Source organism: Uranotaenia lowii, chromosome 1, assembly GCF_029784155.1.
Source record: "Uranotaenia lowii strain MFRU-FL chromosome 1, ASM2978415v1, whole genome shotgun sequence".
In the NCBI taxonomy this organism is placed as follows: Eukaryota; Metazoa; Arthropoda; class Insecta; order Diptera; family Culicidae; genus Uranotaenia; species Uranotaenia lowii.
Window position 1 is genome coordinate 103,770,363 of NC_073691.1, and position 21,505 is coordinate 103,791,867.

The 21,505-nt window shown below is 38.5% G+C and overlaps 1 protein-coding gene and 2 long non-coding RNA genes across 3 annotated transcripts; 2 read left to right on the plus strand and 1 right to left on the minus strand.

Annotated features, from left to right (window-relative positions):
* Nucleotides 1–1,192: 1,192 nt before the first annotated feature.
* On the minus strand, nt 1,193–3,070 carry LOC129752064 (uncharacterized). Its single transcript, XR_008738845.1, has 2 exons — nt 1,620–3,070; nt 1,193–1,555 (listed from the first exon to the last, which is right to left on the minus strand). It is a non-coding gene; the product is annotated as an uncharacterized LOC129752064 (long non-coding RNA).
* Nucleotides 2,350–8,276, plus strand: LOC129752043 (peptidyl-prolyl cis-trans isomerase-like). The gene is made up of 2 exons (XM_055747836.1): nt 2,350–2,577; nt 7,281–8,276. The coding sequence occupies exons 1-2, from the start codon at nt 2,365–2,367 to the stop codon at nt 7,704–7,706; spliced, it is 639 nt and encodes a 212-aa protein (XP_055603811.1). The 5' UTR covers nt 2,350–2,364; the 3' UTR covers nt 7,707–8,276.
* A 12,686-nt stretch (nt 8,277–20,962) lies between these two features.
* Nucleotides 20,963–21,334, plus strand: LOC129737568 (uncharacterized). The gene is made up of 2 exons (XR_008735471.1): nt 20,963–21,111; nt 21,173–21,334. It is a non-coding gene; the product is annotated as an uncharacterized LOC129737568 (long non-coding RNA).
* Nucleotides 21,335–21,505: the final 171 nt, after the last annotated feature.

Consider the following 21,505-nt stretch of genomic DNA (forward strand, 5'->3'; position numbering starts at 1 on the left):
TTTCAAAACTCTACCATCGCTCAAACAGTATTTACTAGCAATCGAATGAAAAGTAGGTTTTTTAGACCACTTTTTTGAACTTTTTGTGACCATTTCATTAAAAAAAATTTAATAAAATATTTCTTGTCTTCATGATGTAGGCATTAACTTCAGCTTTCATATGCATAAGGCAAATATTTTTTTGGACGTGTAACATATGAACTACAGCAGTTTTCGTGAGGCATGTTTTTTCGGATTTTTTTTCTTTCATGCTGAATAACGAGAAAACTTGTAACTTTAGCTGTATATAAAGTTCTAAACATATTTTACTGACATTACAAGGTTTCTATTGATATAAGTTTTATATGAAGTTCATAATAATTCAAACGACTTAAATAGATTTTACTTTTGGAGTGTCAAAATGACACTCTAAGTCGGAAAAGGGAGTTTTTTTGTCCAGGCTTCCAGGGTTCGTCCATAAATAAAGTAAAGATGCAATATTGAAGAAATTTTGAATTCATTTAGGGTCCCCGAAGAAATTTTTGTATTTTGAAGCTTCTGAAAAAAGTTACAAGCCTTCAAACTTGCAATAGTGTCAAAATGACACTCTAATGCGGATGAGGGTTAATAAACATGAGTTAAAAGATAACATCAACCGGAATACCGACCCATAATTAACAATTATAACATTTATGTTCACATTCTCTGTTCTAGAAATCTATTTACTGACAGACATACTTTAAAACTTGGAATTCATCTTTCAATTTAGCGCCAATATTGATTGAACAATATGGGGCATATGTTGGGACATATGACAGCGATTAAAGGATTATTGAAATATGATTTGCATTTTTTTAAATCAAGATGTTCTTAAAATTTATTACACAAAAAGTTGTGTTACTCTCATACATTGCAATGGCCTCATTTGAGATAAGCTATGAGTATTAATTTCTAAGCGTGTCGAAAAAATGGAAAAATATGTGTACTGGTAGCGACATCTTATGGATGTTAGTCCACTTACGAATTTGGTTTGAAACTTAGGTGGGTATTCTCACACACGATTTCAACAAATTTTTGTTCGGGGCCCGATGTCTGTTCTCTGTGATATAACTGTTTACTTGACTATTATTTGACAAAGGCCTCAGTGTACGGACAATTTCTTGACGTCGTTTTTGGGACTTTCTATACAAAATGAATTGGATTATTTTTAAGGTTTAATTTAAAAACATTTTTAATACTGATCTACAAAAAGGACTAGTTTCTGCAGCGAATGATGTAATTGTAGTATTTTTATTGACTAAAAAAGTGCACTTTTTGATTGTTTGGATTTCGAAGTACGTGCTGTACGGACAATTTTTTGATACAGTGTAATACCTGTCAAGAATCTTTAGAAGAACTCGATAGTGTCGTTTTGTTCTACCGTGGCTTGTTTGGTACCGAGCATAAGAGACCACAGTCCAATTCCGAACAAAAATAAAAGGAAGCTTGCCGGATCTATTTTTTACTTTCTCTCCAGGCAGCGTCCACTCTTGCTCCTTCATACTTGATAATCTAAACCGTTTGAGGTTGGTATCACCTGGAAGTGGATTTTTTAAAAGATTTTTAAATCTTATGGTAAACTAAAAACAAAACAAAAATACCTTGATCGGACCGGTACTTCGTCCAGAGACACGGGGACTGCAATTTTTCTGCTGGTGAAAGTTCGTCCAGCTTTGCTTGGTGACATGCTAGGTTCGTTTGTCCGGAGCCTTATGCTCCGTCCATCCGCTGACCACCGACGGAACCACCATCGTATCGTAGGAATAGCACCAGGAGCTGCTCCACTGGCTGCTCCCATTGGAGCAGCACCTGGAGGTCCACATCCGGATGGAGGTACACTGAAATAGATGCCCTCCGTCGACCACCAGACCAGCAATTTGTTCTTGTCAGGCTTTGACTGGCATCCCTTTTGACTATACCATTCCAGCAACAACAACTTTTTATACAGAAATGTGTAAACGATGTCAATTATTTAGTCATTTCTGTATTTTGGCAACCCAAATTTGATTTGGGGTTATACATATTTTGAGCATCAGAGGGTTAGTTACAACCAAGGTGTAATTACAATACATTTTATGAGTTGCTGAGTTTTTCCGTGTGGGCGATGGGCGCGCTCGCAGTCCCGGTATACGATTTCTCGTGTGATAAACCGAGAGAGAAATAGCCTTCACTCCGATTTCACTCCGATTAGCTGTCATTCTTATGGAAATCTGTGTAAGAGTAAAGAGCAAGCTTTATTCTTTTTAGCAGGCCCAATCCCAATAGATTCATCATGGTTCATCCTATCGATATGCGTTCATTTTCAGAGTTTGCGTTTCTAAAGTTTGCGATTGGCTGCTTCCTCAAATGGCTCTCGGATTCATCACTCGCTTACCGGCAGTCTTCGCTAGCAGGAGCATCGTCAGCCATTGCAGTGCATATCGGACAGTTCCGTCGTTTTCCGGAGGTTATTTAGTGCAGCAAGTGTGCAATTACGCCAAAAAAGTTAACATGGGTCTGCCGCGTTGTTTCTTCGATCTGACTGCTGATGGAAGTCCACTTGGAAGGGTTGTAATCGAGGTAAGTCTTTAGAGTTAATCATGCCTGGAATGGAAAATTCTAGAAATCGGTTTATTTGTATTTGCGTTACGTGTCTTAAAGTTTCTTAAAAATGATTTTCAATTTCGAATTATTCTTATGCCGGTTGAATTAATCATCGACCTTGCCCCTAAGAACTTGATGAAAGGTCAAATATTGCACAGTGCTTCTTCGCTGGAAGACGGGGTGAAAAATCGATAAATTTTGCTTCTGTATTTTTCACTGTTAGTACACCTTTTTAATTTGATCCTTGCTCCCAATATTAGAGACTTTTACCGATCCAAGCTCAGATTCGTAGTTCCAAATTCTAAGACTAGAAACTCACACCCACAGCTGGACTAAAGCAAAGCTCTAAATTTGTCGAATATGTATTAACTTATTTGGCAACTGCGTCTAGTACATAAATAAAATTTTAAAGAAACCATCATAAATCTTTCTTATTTTTCGCAAAATGGCTTGCATAAAAATTTTCTAATAAACGTTATGAATTGATTAGATTTATTTGAATATTCCGAGCCCCGATAAATGGATGCCGCTGTGGTAGTTGGATAAATTGTCTGTGGATTGTGTTGTCCTCAGTTTTTGCACATGAGTTAGTGTGAGTAAGATTTGCTCTTCGAAACATGCGCATGGGTACATGTATTCCCTGTATTCCGTATACATTCTTGATTAGATCTCACTCGGGAGCAATTTTATCGGTTCGCTGGCTGGAGCGCAGAGATGTGCTGCTTCAGTTATAAGCAGTAGTTTTTACAAACGGTCATGATATGAGTTAGCCATTCCTATAACCAGGTAACAAGTTTTACTTAATTATATTAATTGATTTAATCGCGATTGGAACCGCAAATTATCAAAAATAATGAATTTAATTCTTTCAAAAAAATCATTTTTAGGTATTACGAGGGTTTAATGCGCAAAATACAGGGAAAACTTGAAATCTTCTAGAAAAAATTTCAATCAACCATGGCGAATTCTCAGTTTCGGAAAATTTGGTGGTTAAAAAACTAAACTCAAAAACTTTTAGTATTCTACTACTATTCCGCTTATTTATTTGTACTGTTGAAATAGTTTTTAATCATAATGTGTGTAGATATTCAGATAGCCTGGTCTTAAAACCTTTTAAAATTTTGTGATCGATTTTGGACATTAATGTTGAGTAAACTGACGTTACGAACAAAAAAAATGTTTTAATGCTTTGGCTCTTGCTGGTCAGCTTATTCCCTCCCAACCACAGTGTACAAAGAGTGATCGGTTGACTAATAAGGTCAAAAGAGGATTGAATCATAAACAAATGTAAACTGGGTTTAGTCTGTGGTCGCCTATTGTTTTATGAGAAGGTCAGTAATTTAAAGGTAATTCAAAGGACTTTCTAAATTGTTGTTTCGTTTGTTATGATAATAATATTTTTTCAGGTTTTATTTCCGACACATTATCAGCATGATGGCATTCGTGTTTAGGTAATAATGTATTGAATCAATCAAGTTTTCTTTACCCTGGGTAATAGAGTTTGATGATTTGAAGTCTTAATGTGCTGTACCTGTTCTGTAGGTATGTATGTTCAGTACTTAAAAGCTATCCGGCAAACTACGACATCAAGGAAAAGTGTCCTAATCAACGGCGCTTCATGCTGGAACTCCCTGCCTTTATCGAGAAGGCAGGCTAGTTCACTGGCTGCTTCCAAAACGGCCTTGAACCGAGTTTAGCTGATAAGTTTGTTTTTCTTTTAGTTATTAAAACAAAAAGTAAGATATTTTTAAGAATAATTAAAAATAACAATATAACAATTGTTGTTTCCCATAACCTGACTATAAAGTTAATTGAAACTAACAGGCTGCGTTGAAGTTGATAATCAATAAATTACAAATTTCAAATGTAGAAAAGAAGCAATTTAGTAACGGTATTCAAGCGGGTTTTTGTTTTCTTCAAATTTCAACTCCGGTGTCAAGTTCTAATGTTCAGATTGTATGTCTTGTTAATATCAACATGACTGTTAGTAAATGTGCGATACTTAACACTAAACATACCGACACTTTGTATATACCTATTCATACCGCGAGCGGTCAAATGACGGCAAACACCGTTTTCGCTAAAACTCCCTTGTTTCTCAACCGATTTCTACCAAATTTATAGTTTTGAAAAGCTTATAATTCGACTCAAATATGTTTCTCAGACAATTTTCAGCTACAATCAATAACTTGAAGGTTATTTACAGTACAAGAAAAATGTTATGAAAAAACATGCTTCAGGACAAAGGTTGTAAATCAGTTATTAAGGGCTCGAAAAAAATTTCACTTAGTGCCTGAGAAAGCTGAAGTTAGAAGCTTTATGTTGCACATATGGAAAAAAAAATTTAAAAATTTTCTAAGATCATGGCCACAAAAAATGTAAAAAAGTTGTGTAAAACCCGTACTTTTCAATCAATCAACTGCCAAAGCTGTTCCTGTTACAGTAGAAAATTTTGAAAAAGTGAATTGAAAAGTAGACGTAATTTGTCACATTTTGGCATCTTTAGATTTTTAAAATACTAAATACATAATTTTTGACGGCTTTTCAAAGGTAGTTATTTTGCGAACTTTTTATGAATCTGGATTTTCTGAGACAATCCCTACACCCAAATTCAGCTTTGCACTGGATTTTGAGTACGTTAACGTATAGTTTAGGCAATAAAACTATATGCAAAAGAAAGCAAATTTCATGCCGGTTCTAGTGATGTAACTGCATTGGCGGTGCAATGCTTTACAAAAATATAATAAATATATTTCTGAAAGTAAAACTATAAAATTTGAGCTAATGCTTGTTTGTTTTTTCGTTTCTTTTCATCCGTCTTCGTGTGCAAAATAGCTTTGAGATATTACCACCCACTGCGCCCGTCTGCCAAGCAAGAATTTTTGCTGTCTTCTCAAAATTCAGAAACTAGTTCACTGTTTTATTTGTCATATTTTTGCCAAGCATTGCACCGCCAATGCAGTTACACCACTAAAACCAGTATGAAATAAGCTTTCTTTTGCATATAGTTTTATTGCCTAAACCTTACGTTAACGTACTCAAAATCCAGTGCAAAGCTGAGCTTAGGTGTAGGAATTGTCTTAGAAATTCCAAATTGATAAAAAGTTCGAAAAACAGCTACCTTTGAAAAGTCGTCATAAATTATGTACTTCGTATTTCAAAAAATCTAAAGATGCCAAAATGTGACAAATTACGTCTACTTTTCAATTCACTTTTTCAAAATTTTCTACTGTAACAGGAACAGCTTTGGCGGTTGATTGATTGAAAAGTACGGGTTTTACACAACTTTTTTACATTTTTTGTAGCCATGATCTTAGAAAATTTTCAAAAAAATTTTCCATATGTGTAACGACAACGAATTTTTACTGCCATACTTATCAGCAGCGGCTGTTAAGGCACAGGTTCCATGCCGGGTGGCCGATAAATATTGGAAAATAAGGTAATGGTTGAAAGCCGCAGTCACGAGAGCTGATCCGAATCCGAATCCGGATTGGAAAAACTGACAATCTACACCGAAGCGGTCGAAACTGTTCTTTTGATGGTCCACTGAGAAGCCGCCGGTGTGGTTGCTCAAAATTTCACCCGCTGAGAGGAAGAGGGAAGATTTGAAATAAAATTTGAAATAAAAATATGCTTAAAAATTCTTTATCAAAAGTATGTTTTTTTCTCAGTTCCCAAAAAAAACTATTCTAAACCACTTATATTTCTTAACCGTCTAGCTTCACAATCTTTTTTCTGTAATTGCTCGTATTCGTCAGTCGATAAAAGGAATACGATCGAAAAAAACGAGAATGCAAAATTCCCGGCCATTCAGTTTGTGTTTTAAAGCACAACAATTTACAACAAAGTTGAACTCCCAACAATTTAGTTATTTTGAAATAATTTTGTTTTCTACAACCGGCATTAAGCTTCAATAATTGCTTTAAACGTTCATGGTTCGCACCATCAGGCTTGCGTTCGACAGTCCATAGAAAAAATACGTTCGATCGAAAACGGGAATGCAATGTTTTGTTCGTACGAACGATGTTCGAAAGATCGAACTGTTTTCATTCGTTCGAACGAAAACAAGAATACGAAATTGCCTAACTTTCGAACGAATGTCATTCGATCGAAAACAAGAATAAGGGTGATAGCTTCTAACTTCAGCTTTCTCAGGCACTAAGTGAAATTTTTTTCGAGCACTTAATAACTGATTTACAACTTTTTTCCTGAAGCATGTTTTTTTCATAAAATTTTTCTTGTACTGTAAATAACTTTAAAGTTATTGATTGTAGCTGAAAATTGTCTGAGAAACATATTTGAGTCGAATTATAAGCTTTTCAAAACTATAAATTTGGTAGAAATCGGTTGAGAAACAAGGGAGTTTTAGCGAAAACGGTGTTTGCCGTCATTTGACCGCTCGCGGTATGAATAGGTATACCACATACGTTATTCGAAAACCGTAACACTTAAAAAAAATTTAAAAACGCAAAAATACTTGCATTTCAAAAACAAAAATAGTCCTGTCGTTAAATTTGCGAAAAAACAATTAAATAAGGCGTAATCATCGTTTAAAGTTCAAAAACCGTCATTTGACCGCCTCCGGTACGTTTAGTGTTAATGAAGAGTTGCAGCAACAGCAAACACTGAAACATATCCTTTGAAAAAGCGATAATATTTATGCTTATCTTAATTTTCAGCTTCGTTCCGATGTGACTCCGAAGACGTGCGAAAACTTTCGTGCTTTGTGCACCGGAGAGAAGGGATTCGGCTACAAGGGCTCCACATTCCACCGTGTGATTCCCAATTTCATGTGCCAGGGAGGTGATTTCCAAAACCACAACGGAACCGGAGGAAAGTCCATTTATGGCAATAAGTTCGAGGATGAGAACTTCACCCTAAAGCACACGGGACCCGGTATTATGTCGATGGCTAATGCTGGCCCCAATACAAACGGTTCTCAATTCTTTATCACCACTGTGAAAACTTCGTGGTTGGATGACCGCCACGTTGTTTTCGGAAGCGTTGTTGAGGGAATGGATGTCATTCGAAAGGTTGAGTCCTGTGGAAACCAATCGGGCAAGACCAGCAAGCAGATTGTTGTTGCTAACTGTGGACAGCTGTAATTTTTTAACCCCACTAATAGTTAAAATGAAATTCCCTTGCACATGATCATGAAAAATTGTAATTTTCATCCATTCGATTTTTGATTTTCCTTTGTTACGTATTTAACAAGAGTTAAATTTTGTTTATTATGAATAGGCAGGACACTAATTGCAAACTCGTACAATCTAAATGCATTTCGTTTTTTGAATTGATAAAAAATAATTCACCGGAAATTCCCATGTAACTGTTAGCGTGCTGCAAAACAAAAAAATAACGAAACCAATCGTTCCAAAAATAAATGTGTAAGACTGCGTTCTCTATCGCGGTTGTTCTATTTTATAATTGAACAAGAAAGTCCCGTATTTTCTATCACCATTGGATTACTTTGCCCTCTTCAATAGTGGTGTGTAAGAAAGAACTGACAGGATGCTACTCGCTGTAGGGTTGAGATGTGGTGACGTAAGATTTTAGACTGTTCTTTGGAAAATCGTTCGTATCCAAGCGTGAATCTACTAAGCTTTTAGCTCTAAATGGTAACAATTTAGCAATAAAACAAGAAAAAGTCCAATAAACTATCGTTTAAACCAAAAGCGTTAATGATTTGAAGAGAAATGTCTTATTGCCAGTGCCCTTGGTCACTATCTGCGAAATCCAGAAATCGTCGAAAGAAACCCAAATCAAGAAATCTCATTTAAGCTACCATAGAATAAAGACAAACTTTGGCCATTATCTCGCGTCGCGCATGAGGTGATGAAAGTCGAGTCACTCTAGTCACTGGTTTCCAGCTGGGGGAGGAAGACTGAAATTTGCTGTAAGGTACACCGGGGTAAGTAGGGACGCGGGGTAAGTGGAGACGGTGGCTATTAAAACAATACTGTGAACTACTTTTTCAAACTTTTAATGCAGAATGTTAAATTTACTTGTAATCTATCCAATAACTGTAAAATAGATACTGTTTCGACAATTGCGGATGTTTACGGTGACTTTTTGTAAATTTTCTACTTTTAACTACGATGTGGAGTTGATGTGCATCGCAAATTTCTCGTAAACTAGCTGGCTCTTGACGAAAAACTCTACATTGAAACAATCCTTACATTCGTAACAACCAGTTAGGAAAAGAAACGACGGTTAAAAATTTAGAAAAAAGGGTTTATTTACAAAAATCTAAAATTTTGCTTGATGTTTACACATTTTTTTCAATTTTCTCTCCTTCATTCAATACAATTTAGCTTTATTTAGCACTAGCTGATTTTACCCGGCCTTGCTCGGGTTCACATAAAACATAAATCAAAATGAGTCATTTGACTTTTTGAAATTTTGTAAGCTTTTTGTTCATCATCATAACCAATTAGACCATGTTTGGCCATGTAAGCTATGTGAGTTTTGTTAGTCTTCTTAAAGTTTTAATTGGGATTATTAGAAAAAATTATCGTTTTCATATTATTGAACTAATAGTTTTTAGGTTTGCTAATGGAAATTTGAACTAATTTCCCTTGAATGCTTATCCTTTCTATCACAAAAAAACATTTCAATCTAAGGTTTCCAGGTTGCCCGGATTTATCCGGTCCGGCCTGGTTTCCCGGATTTTGTTGCAAAAAGCCCGGAAACGTAACTTAAACTGAGATTTAATTATTAAAATTTTTCATTTTTACGTTCAAATAGAAGTTTTAAATGGCAAGTTTTAGAAATAATCATAACTTGTGTTTGGAAGCTTGATATACAATTTAAAATCTGCTGATGTGGTTTGTTGAAAAAAAAGTATTGCAAGTATATTTCTCGTTATTTTAACTGAATAATTCCGCGGTTTGACCAAGTTTGCCTTGATATTTGAACATTTTGAAATCAAATGCTGGATTTTGCCAGGTTTTTCGATAAAATTGGCTGGATATGTCCGGATACGATACGTTCGGAAAAAAATTCTGGCAACCTTATTTTCCACCCACCATTTTAGGAAGCTTGAATTGCATTACCCTTTTTTTAATCATCAAATGATAAATTTTTTTTTAATCTTTTCTATGTGTTATCTAGTGAAAATCCAAAGTATTAAGCTTGTAAAAAAATGTAAACACCTCTTTTCAAGATCTCCCCGTAGAATGGAAAACCTATTTAAGCTTTATTTCTAAATAGATTTCCGCTGAAACCTTATAAAATACTTCCTCTGCATGTTTTCAATGTGTTTTTTTAGTTTTCTTATAATTGGATGGTAGAATCGAACACATCGATGATCGGTTTTTTTAGTTTTCTTATAATTGGATGGTAGAATCGAACATCATCGATGATCGATGATCGTACGTGTTAAGCATGTAGTCGATTGTTGTGTCACCCGATCAAGCCGCAAAATAATTTATGTTTTATACGCGTTTCTCTTGGGACAATACATTCGTTTCTTGTACTACCCGAACCGTCGAGCTGTGGCGCGACCGTGGAAAGCGGATTTCCGGCCGTATATCAGAGATCTCTGCGGAATTTTCCTGTTTGGTGCAAACAAATCTCCTGATCCTTCTTTCCCGCTTCTTCAAGCTTCAGTAACGCAGTCGGCAGTGGTCCCAGTTTGCCAGACTATCATACTTAACTAAAAACAACTTGGATCGTCTGTTGTACCTTGGTGCATTGACAGACGGTCTGGCCCGAGGTAAAAGCACCAATTTCGCAAGCAATCAGTTTAGTACCTTAGCGCCTTTAACTGCAGTGTGGGCCCAGGTCAAAGCGCAAATTACCCAGCACCGTTGGTGGCTGAAGAGTTGTTCCCTGGCAAACTGGTTATACTTTCTATGACCATTCACTAATTATACAACGTCAGTTAGTGTAGCTACGTATATGTATCATGAGTAACGAAGATATCTGCCAAGTCTGCAGTCAGACAAATCCACCCTCAAAAGGAAAACGTTCATCTAAAACAAGCAAAGTCAATTGGATCTGTTGTGATAGTTGCTTGAAGTGGTTCCACTACCAATGTGTTGGAATCAAAGAATCCATGGTTGATGCAATTCAAAATTTCTGGTTCTTCTGCAAACCATGTTCGATTCAAGGAAACTTGATTGCCAAGCCTTCTGTCGATATCGTTACCCAGACCGACTGTTCATCTGATGACATCAAGCACCTCCAAACTAAAATCGACGAAATTAACGTTAGTTTGGCGAAGCTCCAGACTGAGGTTGAAACCACTAAACTGACCAACATAAAACAAGTGGACTCTCTCAGAAACAAAGTCAACAAAGTGAAGCAAATCGACGAACAACTGAACGAACATCGAAAATATGTTAGCGATATAGGCAACAAAATCGAAATGATCGAGGTCGGAGCCAAACTGCTTAACACTTATTCGCACGACATCAACTCGCACAGACTGGCACTCAACAAAATCCCTTACCAACAGGGAGAAAATGTGCACACCATCGTTGGACAAGTCCTAAATTTCCTAGACGCCACGCAAGAGGCGTCTCACGTAACTAGCTGCTTTCGAATAAAAGTAAATACATCCAAATGGTCTGACAGAACTCTGACACCGACGATAGTTATCGTGTTCAACAGCAGAGAGTCGAGGAAAAATGTGTTACGGAAATACTTTGAAAAATTCCACAGTGCTCGCCTCAGTCAACTCAATGTAGGCATATCACTAGAGTATCGTTTCACCTTAAATGAGATGCTTTCTGTCGGTACCTTTCGTATTAGAAACCTAGCGCTACGACTAAAGCAACAGAAAAACCTACGCTCAGTTTTTGTAAGAGACGACAAAGTATCTGTTCTCCTTCCAAACCACACCAAGTATACACCTGTGGAAAATATACCATCTCTCTTAGAACTCGTTAGGAACGACACCTGCTTGGACGAATCCATATTTTACGACGCAAGATCATCCAATGAGTCTACATCTTCGTTTGTTTAATAATCCTGCTGCACTACTACTACTGACGTTTCCCATTATACCATGCCACAAGTACAGAATAACCTACGTATAGGCAGGGAAGCAAATCCAACTGATCTGATACTGATAACTGATTTATCCCTAGTGTTACAATTAGCGATAAATATGAGAAAGCGATTGCTTCTCATCTGTTTCCATTGACGATAAAGATAACTCGCTACACGTTATTTTGTCTCCGACGGTCCACCAACAGATGAAAAAATTTCGAAATGCTCCCACTGAAGCAAACCGGCTGAATCGATTATAACATCAGCAGAAAAGGCTAACTGAAATAGTTAAATAGATATGTGGTAAATTTTGAAATCTCGGGCGTAACGTCTAAAGAAGGCGCTCGTCGCGATGATTAATCAATGTTTGAAGGTTCTGGTAACTAGTAATAGTTAAAACAAATTAGTGATGATTAACGGCACGAGTACCGCGAGAAATGAGTTTCGCTCCGATTAAGACTTGCGAACCCTCTAGTGAAAGGGTTTGACTTGTAGATGACGGAAAAAAAGCGTCGCAAGAGCGCTAGTACAAGCTACTAGTGTTAGTACCGCGAGAAATCACTTTAGCTCCGATTTCAACTTTCGACCGGTCAAGTGAAAGGGTTTGACTTGTAGGTGACGGAAAAAAGCGTCGCGAGATCGCTAGTACAAGCTACTAGTGTTAGTACCGCGAGAAATCACTTTAGCTCCGATTTCAATTTTCGACCGGTCAAGTGGAAGGGTTTGACTTGTAGATGACGAAAAAAAGTGTCGCGAGATCGCTAGTACAAGCTACTAGTGTTAGTACCGCGAGCAATCAGTTTAGCTCCGATTTCAACTTTCGACCGGTCAAGTAAAAGGGTTTGACTTGTAGGTGACGAAAAAAAGTGTCGCGAGTTCGCTAGTACAAGATACTAGTGTTAGTACCGCGAGAAATTAGTTTAGCTCCGATTTCAATTTTCGACCGGTCAAGTGGAAGGGTTTGACTTGTAAATGGCGAGAAATAGTTATGCGAGTTCGCTAGTACAAGCTACTAGTGTTAGTACCACGAGAAGTTTCTCGTTGTAATCGGAGTTAGTTTAAACTAGTTAGTTTAGCTCCGATTTCAACTTTCAACCGGTCAAGTGAAAGGCTTTGACTTCTAGGTGACGAAAATTTGAAACGCGAGTTCGATTGACCAAGATACTAGTGTCATTACTAGTAGGAATAATCTACTAGTACTAGTTGTACAAGCTTGTATCAAGAAACTGCTCAAATAAATTCTCATCAATTTCTTCCCTTTTAATAATCGGGTCGCAACTATCGTCGAGCTAACCTATTTTCTGTCGGTTTTAACTCTAGTAGCTTGTACTAGCGGATTCACGACACTAGATGTCGTCCCTACAAGTCAAATCCTTTCACGAGAGGGGTCGAAAGTTGAGATCGGAGCTAAACTGATTTCTCGCGGTACTAACACTAGTAGCTTGTACTAGCGATCTCGCGACACTTTTTTTCGTCATCTACAAGTCAAACCCTTTCACTAGAGGGGTCGCAAGTTGAAATCGGAGTTAAACTAATTTCTCGCGGTACTAACACTAGTAGCTTGTACTAGAGATCTCGTGACACTTTTTTTCGTCATCTACAAGTCAAACCCTTTCACTAGAGGGGTCGCAAGTTGAAATCGGAGCTAAACTAATTTCTCGCGGTACTAACACTAGTAGCTTGTACTAGCGATCTCGCGACACCTTTTTTCGTCATCTACAAGTCAAACCCTTCCACTTGACCGGTCGAAAATTGAAATCGGAGCTAAACTAATTTCTCGCGGTACTAACACTAGTAGCTTGTACTAGCGATCTCGTGACACTTTTTTTCGTCATCTACAAGTCAAACCCTTTCACTTGACCGGTTGAAAGTTGAAATCGGAGCTAAACTAATTTCTCGCGGTACTAACACTAGTAGCTTGTACTAGAGATCTCGTGACACTTTTTTTCGTCATCTACAAGTCAAACCCTTCCACTAGAGGGGTCGCAAGTTGAAATCGGAGCTAAACTAATTTCTCGCGGTACTAACACTAGGAGCTTGTACTAGCGATCTCGCGACACTTTTTTTCGTCATCTACAAGTCAAACCCTTCCACTTGACCGGTCGAAAATTGAAATCGGAGCTAAACTTATTTCTCGCGGTACTAACACTAGTAGCTTGTACTAGCGATCTCGCGACACTTTTTTTCGTCATCTACAAGTCAAACCCTTTCACTTGACTGGTCGCATGTTGAATTCGGAGCTAAACTGATTGCTCGCGGTACTAACACTAGTAGCTTGTACTAGCGATCTCGCGACACTTTTTTTCGTCATCTACAAGTCAAACCCTTTCACTAGAGGGGTCGCAAGTTGAAATCGGAGCTAAACTAATTTCTCGCGGTACTAACACTAGTAGCTTGTACTAGCGATCTCGCGACACCTTTTTTCGTCATCTACAAGTCAAACCCTTCCACTTGACCGGTCGAAAATTGAAATCGGAGCTAAACTAATTTCTCGCGGTACTAACACTAGTAGCTTGTACTAGCGATCTCGTGACACTTCGGTATCAAATTTTGAATACGGCGAATGCGCCAAGACCTTTGTTTTGAGAAAAACGCATTCCAAGTTTCAGAAAATAAAATCAATTTCCTATTTAGCTGCGTACAATCATTTTCCTAAAGAAGTCGCTAAAATGCTTTCAAATTGGTTTAATTTCAACACTCGATCGATAAATATAGCTTTTCCGTACTAATTACCACAAAAAATTAATAAATATAACTGTGGGCCCTTTTACCACAGACTGGTGCTCTCATTTTGTTCATTCGCCAAATTGGAGTGCCCTTTTGAATTGCAGAATGACTATTCGCCTTTTGGATCACTCTTTAAAGAAGCAATATTCAAGCAAATTTCGGCTTGAAAGCGGGTCCAAATGATCACGTTAACACATTAGCACATTCAACGATCTTATAAATACTGATGTGTGCATCTCCTCGTCCTGGAAATTTTTTTTTCGAAAACTTCAATGCCCTTTTTCCATCTCGAAATAACTATTGGCCCTTTTGTTCGCGACGAAATTTTGAGGGGAAATGGGCGAATGAACTGTGGGATTACACACTCATAAAAAAAGCTATTCGCCTTATTTAAAAAATTAAATTTAACTTCACTAAAATAAGAAAAATTGATAGGAGATCATATTTTCGGATGTAAAATGAATAGTTTAACGCATTTATGTGATTATCTGGATTTGTTTACAGTTGGCGCATTCGCCGTATTCAAAATTCGATACCGACTTTTTTTCGTCATCTACAAGTCAAACCCTTCCACTTGACTGGTCGCAAGTTGAATTCGGAGCTAAACTAATTTCTCGCGGTACTAACACTAGTAGCTTGTACTAGCGATCTCGCGACACTTTTTTTCGTCACCTACAAGTCAAACCCTTTTACTAGACGGGTCGCAAATTACAGTCGGAGGTTTAATGAACGAAACCATCTATTGAATTAAACAAATAAATCTGAATGCAAAAAATGACCAATCTTTTCTTGTTACTACTTGCGAGGAAGGGAGAACCCGCATAAATAAGAATTGTAACCATACGATTTGTGAAATAATCAAACGACGATTTGATTAAGCGTAAAAAAATTTTTAGCAAACGATTATTCAAACTGTGGAAAACATTGGTTGAAGTGTGAATTCCGAATTCACAGTCTTTTTAATATGTCGTTAGGTTATGTAATTGTTAAAAACCGTTCAAACACTTATATGGAGAAACTGTTCTACAAACAGTTGAGATAATGTAAACAAGCCGCGACCAGAAACGTTTTTTCTGCATTGAACTGTTATTTCTATAGTTTTCCTTAAAGTTCTCTTGTATCTAAACATTTATAGTTAAAGTTATGAAAAGATTTCACAAATCGTTCTTCCAACGTTACAAAAACGGTATTCGGAACCGTGTGTGAATAAATCACTCACACATATACAAATGTTTTTAGAGTTTAAGAATTCCAATAAATAAAAAAACTTCTTTTCTCTATTTACAAATATTTTATTCACATTTTTCAGCTTATTACATAGTCGAATGCCACAAGAAGATCTCTCAAATGGTGTTTCCGTAACATTTGTGGCAGCAAAGATGAAAAAAAAAAATGAAATTATTGGTGCTTCCGCCCACGCTTCCAGGGCCGAGATACCTACCTTGTAGGCACCGTCGTACTGGGTCGCTTCCTCGCCTAGCAGGAACACCTTCTCGTCCCGCTCCATCTCTTCGTCCAGGGCCGAGTTGAGGGCATCGCGGACGGTGAGCTGCTGAGCCGAAAGGACTTTCGAGGTCGAGATCGAACGACGCCCGATTCCTCGCAGAACACTGGAAGCCAGCATCATTTTCACCGATCCAAAGAGATTTTACAGAACAAACCACACGACACGGCGACAGAAAACTGCTAAAAAGTGCGCTCTCCGAAACTACCATAAGCACAAGTGCCTTATCACGAAAAGGGAATACCGCAAACTGAACTCTGCTTATAAGAAAGCCAGCAAACGTTGCTACCTAACTTATCTGAACCGGTTACAGCGAAATTTCAAAAGCAGACCGAAGTCGTTCTGGAAGTATGTCAAAAACCAGCGAAAAGAATCCGGACTCCCGTCCCACATGTACCTGGACGACGATATTGCTAGCACTGACTCTGGAATCTGTAATCTGTTCGCTGAGAAATTTTCGAACATTTTCACAAGCGGGTCCATCTCTGCAGAACAACTGACCAGGGCTGTGAGTAATGTCTCACCTCTAGGCTCTTCTCTAAATGGTATTCTCGTCGACGATGCAGCTATCTTAAAAGCAACCGCCAAACTCAAAAACTCTACTTCTAAGGGCCCGGATGGAATACCAGCCACTTTTTTGAAACGGTTTATGCCGCATCTGCTAATACCTATCAGGCAAATATTTCAAGCATCGCTGGACGGCGCAATCTTCCCCGCTTTGTGGAAAGAAGCATATATGTTTCCTGTTTACAAAAAGGGAGATAAGAAGGATATTAACAACTACCGTGGTATCTCAGCTCTGTGTGCTACTGCAAAACTGTTTGAGCTGGTTGTGTTGGATCCCATTTTTTCATTCTGCAAGCACCACTTTTCAAACGATCAGCACGGTTTCATGCCTAAACGATCAACTACCACAAATTTACTGACGTTCACATCTTTTGTACAAGAAAGCTATGCCAGGAAGACCCAAACCCATGCTATTTATACAGATCTGTCTGCTGCATTTGATAAAGTAAACCACGAGATTGCTCTAGCAAAGCTAGGTCGCTTGGGCTTCTGTGGACCATTACTGGAGTGGTTTCGGAGTTACTTAACGGGACGAAAGTTGTCCGTTCATACTGGAGAATCCTTCTCGAGACAGTTTCTTGGCTCTTCCGGAGTGCCGCAAGGAAGCCATTTAGGACCAATAATTTTTGTCATCTATTTTAATGATGTTCTGTCGCTTCTCGATGGCCCAAAACTCGCTTATGCAGATGATTTGAAACTGTATCACACCATCAATGATAGAGACGACATCGATTTCCTGCAACGGCAGTTCACCATTTTTGCTGACTGGTGCGACAACAACTGTCTACCGCTAAATCGCAGTAAATGCTCGATCATCACTTTTTCTCGCAAGCGACACCCTCTTTATGCTGAGTACATTCTCGGGGATGAAACAATTTCTCGGGTTGACCAAATCAATGATCTGGGTATTATTCTCGATCAACGGCTTGAGTTTAAGACTCACACGAACTACGTTGTAGACAAAGCCTCCAGAAATCTTGGTTTCTTGTTTCGCGTGGCTAAAGAATTTAAAGATGTGTACTGCTTAAAAAGCTTATATTGCAGCATAGTCCGTTCCGTTCTTGAGTATGCCTCAGCTGTCTGGTGCCCTTACTACCAGAATGGAGTTGAACGATTCGAGGCTGTCCAGCGGCGCTTCATATGCCCTTCGACACCTGAACTGGCAAGATCCTTTTCGTTTGCCCAGTTATGAGAATCGTTGCCGCCTGATAGACTTAGACACGCTTCAAGTCCGAAGAAACGCTACACGTGCTTTGGTCGTTGCGGATCTCCTTACATCGAGGATTGACTGTCCCTCGCTGCTGGAAGCTATTCCTCTCAACGTGCTGTTACATTCGATTTTTACTGTAACGTTTTATTTGATATGATATCAGCAATATTGGCAACTTTGTTTAAAAACCCATCCCCACGCAGAGAAAAATGAGCGTGAATGAAGATTCACCCATTCAAACGCAAAAATAACAAGCGTGTATTAAAAAATGAGGGGAGTAAAATCAGCTAACCGTGGGAGAAGCTGTCACCGCAATTTCCGGGGAATTTTTCGAGGCGAGAGCGCGCGAGTAAGGTGCGGTGCAGCATCACGATCAGTTTTTTGTCTGGACCAGGAAAAAGGGTCCCTTCGTGTGTGCAGTTCCGGTATTTTAAAAAAACGCGAGTTTTCACCCAAACACTTCCGACCGATTCTTTAACTTTAATCCCCGATGAAGAGATGTCCGTCATCAAGGAGACGATGGAACTGAGGACGGCCGCTATCAAGAGCGGAGTCAGCACCGATGGCTCTTTGGTCCGTTCAAAGTTGACCAACCGGTTGGTGTGGCGAAACCGCGAGGTGGACGAGAACGACATCGGCTCCTCATACCTGAGCATGATGGGTGGTATTGGTGATGGCGGTCTCGCGATGGTCAACCCGGAACCCGTTCCGATTCCGGAGAAAGACGTTCGATTCTCGGCGCGCTCCAGAGCAGCGAAATGCCGGAACTCGTCGAACCAGCAGCAAAGCAACAACAACAACAGCAACAACATCCCGCACGGCAAGATCGTGCGTTGCACGACAACAACATCTCCAGCAACAACATCCGACCCGCGACAACATCTGCCATGGGAAGTGCTGCACCAACAGCAGGAAAACAACAACATCGGGCGCTATCCTGGCGTGGCTGGGAAATCCCAATGTAAGTACACGCACATGGGCGGGGAAGTGTGGGTTTTAATCAAACTGTTGCCCCAATGTAAACTCTACCAAACTTAATGATAAATATTTTATTTTGGGCTACCAAAAGCCACAAACCCATTATAATAAATGGCGCCCAACTAAATCGAACCATTTTAGCTTATTAGTTCGATTGAGTTTTAAGGACTTTTCAATTGTCCAGTTATAATTATTATTGATTATGAATCAATAATTGTATGTAATCATTTTTTATCGCTTTTTAATAGATATCATATCATGTTGCTGCTTCGTTTTAGTATCGTTTGTTCTTTCGATACTAGCTATCTAAATACTGGTTTGGGATCCGAAATATACGAAATAATGTTATGTCAACAAACACATCATGAATGCCAAGCATCCAACATTGAAAGTTCAGCTATGTCCACTACCCAAGGTAGTCAACAAGGTCGTCTCCGGCACAAAAACACGCAAAGCGTTATCACCACGATCCACTGCGAGGCGAAGCGACTCCTGCAGAGCCGTCCAGGGGACATTCGTTAGCCTCAGCAGTTCACATTCGAATCAAGACCGAACTAAAAATGATTTTTGACAACTTTACCGATTATGACTTACCCGATCATGTCTACCGATTTTGACACCACCGATTTTGAATATCCCGATTGCGACAACACCGATTTTGACGACACTGATTTTGACTTCTACCGATTTTGACTTTCCCGATCATGTCTACCGATTTTGACACCACCGATTTTGAATATCCCGATTGTGACAACACCGATTTTGTCGACACTGATTTTGACTTCTACCAATTTTGACCACTACCGATTATGTTTACGGATCATGCACAATTGTAAGGGGATTACCAAGAAAAAAAAAATCCAAAGGAACGCGATCTGGAGGCGCGGTAAAACCTCTATTCCGGGCTCTTGGTAGTTTAGAGGACTAAATCCCTCTTTACCCTGATCTTCTGTGTCAAACTCCAAACCAGATAAAACAAATTACTAAAATTAAAATTGTAATAGTTCTGCTTTGTTAGATCTTTTCATTATTTATTGAATGATAATAGATCTTGATTTTCGTTTGCTGCTTTTGAAATATTTGTTAATTTCAGGATTCGAAGGAGTTTCTTTCTGCCATTATGATGGTGAAGATCGACACCTTTGCCAAAATTCGTTGGCGTATAGTTTTGTTGATTAGTTTAAGTTTCTGTATGGATTTTTGCCAAGATTCGTTGGCGTTGAGATCTAGTTTATTGTTATGATTATTTTGTGGTTTATTTTAGATATATTCACCCGTGCACGGTGAAACATTATCGAGGTCTGCTCGATACATCCGTCGATCAATCTCCTTCGAACTCCTTGTGGCGTTTTAGGAATTTTTCATGGATCCTTATTCATGATCCATGAAAAATTCTACCAAAGCAGCAATGCCCGCATACTAAAAAACTATATCTCAAACAGTTTATACGATACATCTACGATTTCAGAAATAGTGATTGTCCATGTAAACGCAGATGTTCTGTTGAACTTTACTTCGACAACGATAAGAACTAAACATGAACGTTCATGATAAAAGGTGATGGTATCTGGAAAGGTGATAGATTGGTATGAACGATTTCCTGCAATTTACCTTTAATCGTAGAAATGATCTTGAACCTTTATCCATACCGTCCATTCTTTCTGTCATACACACATAAAAACGAACAAAACGCCGGTCAAAGATGCCAGATGGTTTTACACGGATATCAGTACACATTTAAGATTTCTGTTATATTCTGATACGAGTCTAACTCATTTGTTCGTTATTCGTTGCTTATGTTTTTTTAGTAGTCACAGGCTCGCAAGGCCCGCAGCTAACCCCACTATCTCGCAGGAGGACCGTCGTGATGTTGCTGTTTTGGGTCCCGAACACCACCAGGACGTTGTTGCACTCCGCACGCCGCCCCTAACATGGAGAACAGACGCGTACGAGTCTAACTCAATAGAGTATATGTACTATAGTTTCAATGATACTCATTAAACTTTGAAGCTACATATTTTAACAACGGCTTAAGTGACTTCATATAAGATAAATATGAGCGTAAATAAAAACGTTTTTTGTTTTAAGCAAGGACTATGGTAGTTTTTTTATGAGGTCACCATATAGATGCAAACATGCGACATAGAAACAGTTCGCGTTTGCGTTGTGTATAACACCATCGATTCAAAACTTTCATTGGAATTAAACGAAATTTCTAAATTGAATTATTAGTATATTTTCATTTTCATAACATTCATTAGTTACTATTCTTTTCTTGAACAAACAAAACTGCTTCTGTAATTTATTTATTAATAATTTTGTTTCTCAATATCTGTGCAAAATATTGATAAAACATTGAACTTGGCACCACTGTCACATACTCGTTTGTTTTGTTTGCTACGCCGGAAAATTTTCACCTCAGCCTCGCTCGCCGCGATCGATTTTCTTTTAGGAAATCGAGGAGATGCAATCGGCACGACGGTACCGGGACATTATAGGAATTAAAATTCCAATGACATTGTACCAGGTATGTAGAAATTATAATAATTTTCAAAACAAATCCTAAGATCCCGTTTCTCATGTTTTAGGTAGCGCTGCCGGAACCCCCAGTTTTACTCCGCGCATGGATTGCTTGCCCCGGAAAGTGCTGCTGAGCGAAATGAGGAGGAGGATGCAGCATAAGAATGTAAATCTTGGGCAAGTTAGTTTGTGATATTAATAAGTGATTCAATAAATTAATGAAATTGAAATGTTTCTCCAATCTTATCCGAAAAATTCCCATATGCATGAAACAAAATTTTGCGTTTGTGTGCGTGCTCTCTCAGCGAACAGTTCCTAAAACGGTTTGCTTAGCGTTGGAATAAAGTAAAGTCAAATTATTACGGAACTTTCAACTTAAACGTTTAGGTTTGCCAGCTTCT

Coding starts and splice junctions, on each gene's coding strand:
- LOC129752043 (XM_055747836.1), top strand. CDS start 2,365: ATGGCTCTCGGATTCATCACTCGCTTACCGGCAGTCTTCGCTAGCAGG. Junction 2,578..7,280: donor TTGGAAGGGTTGTAATCGAG/GTAAGTCTTTAG, acceptor CTTAATTTTCAG/CTTCGTTCCGATGTGACTCC.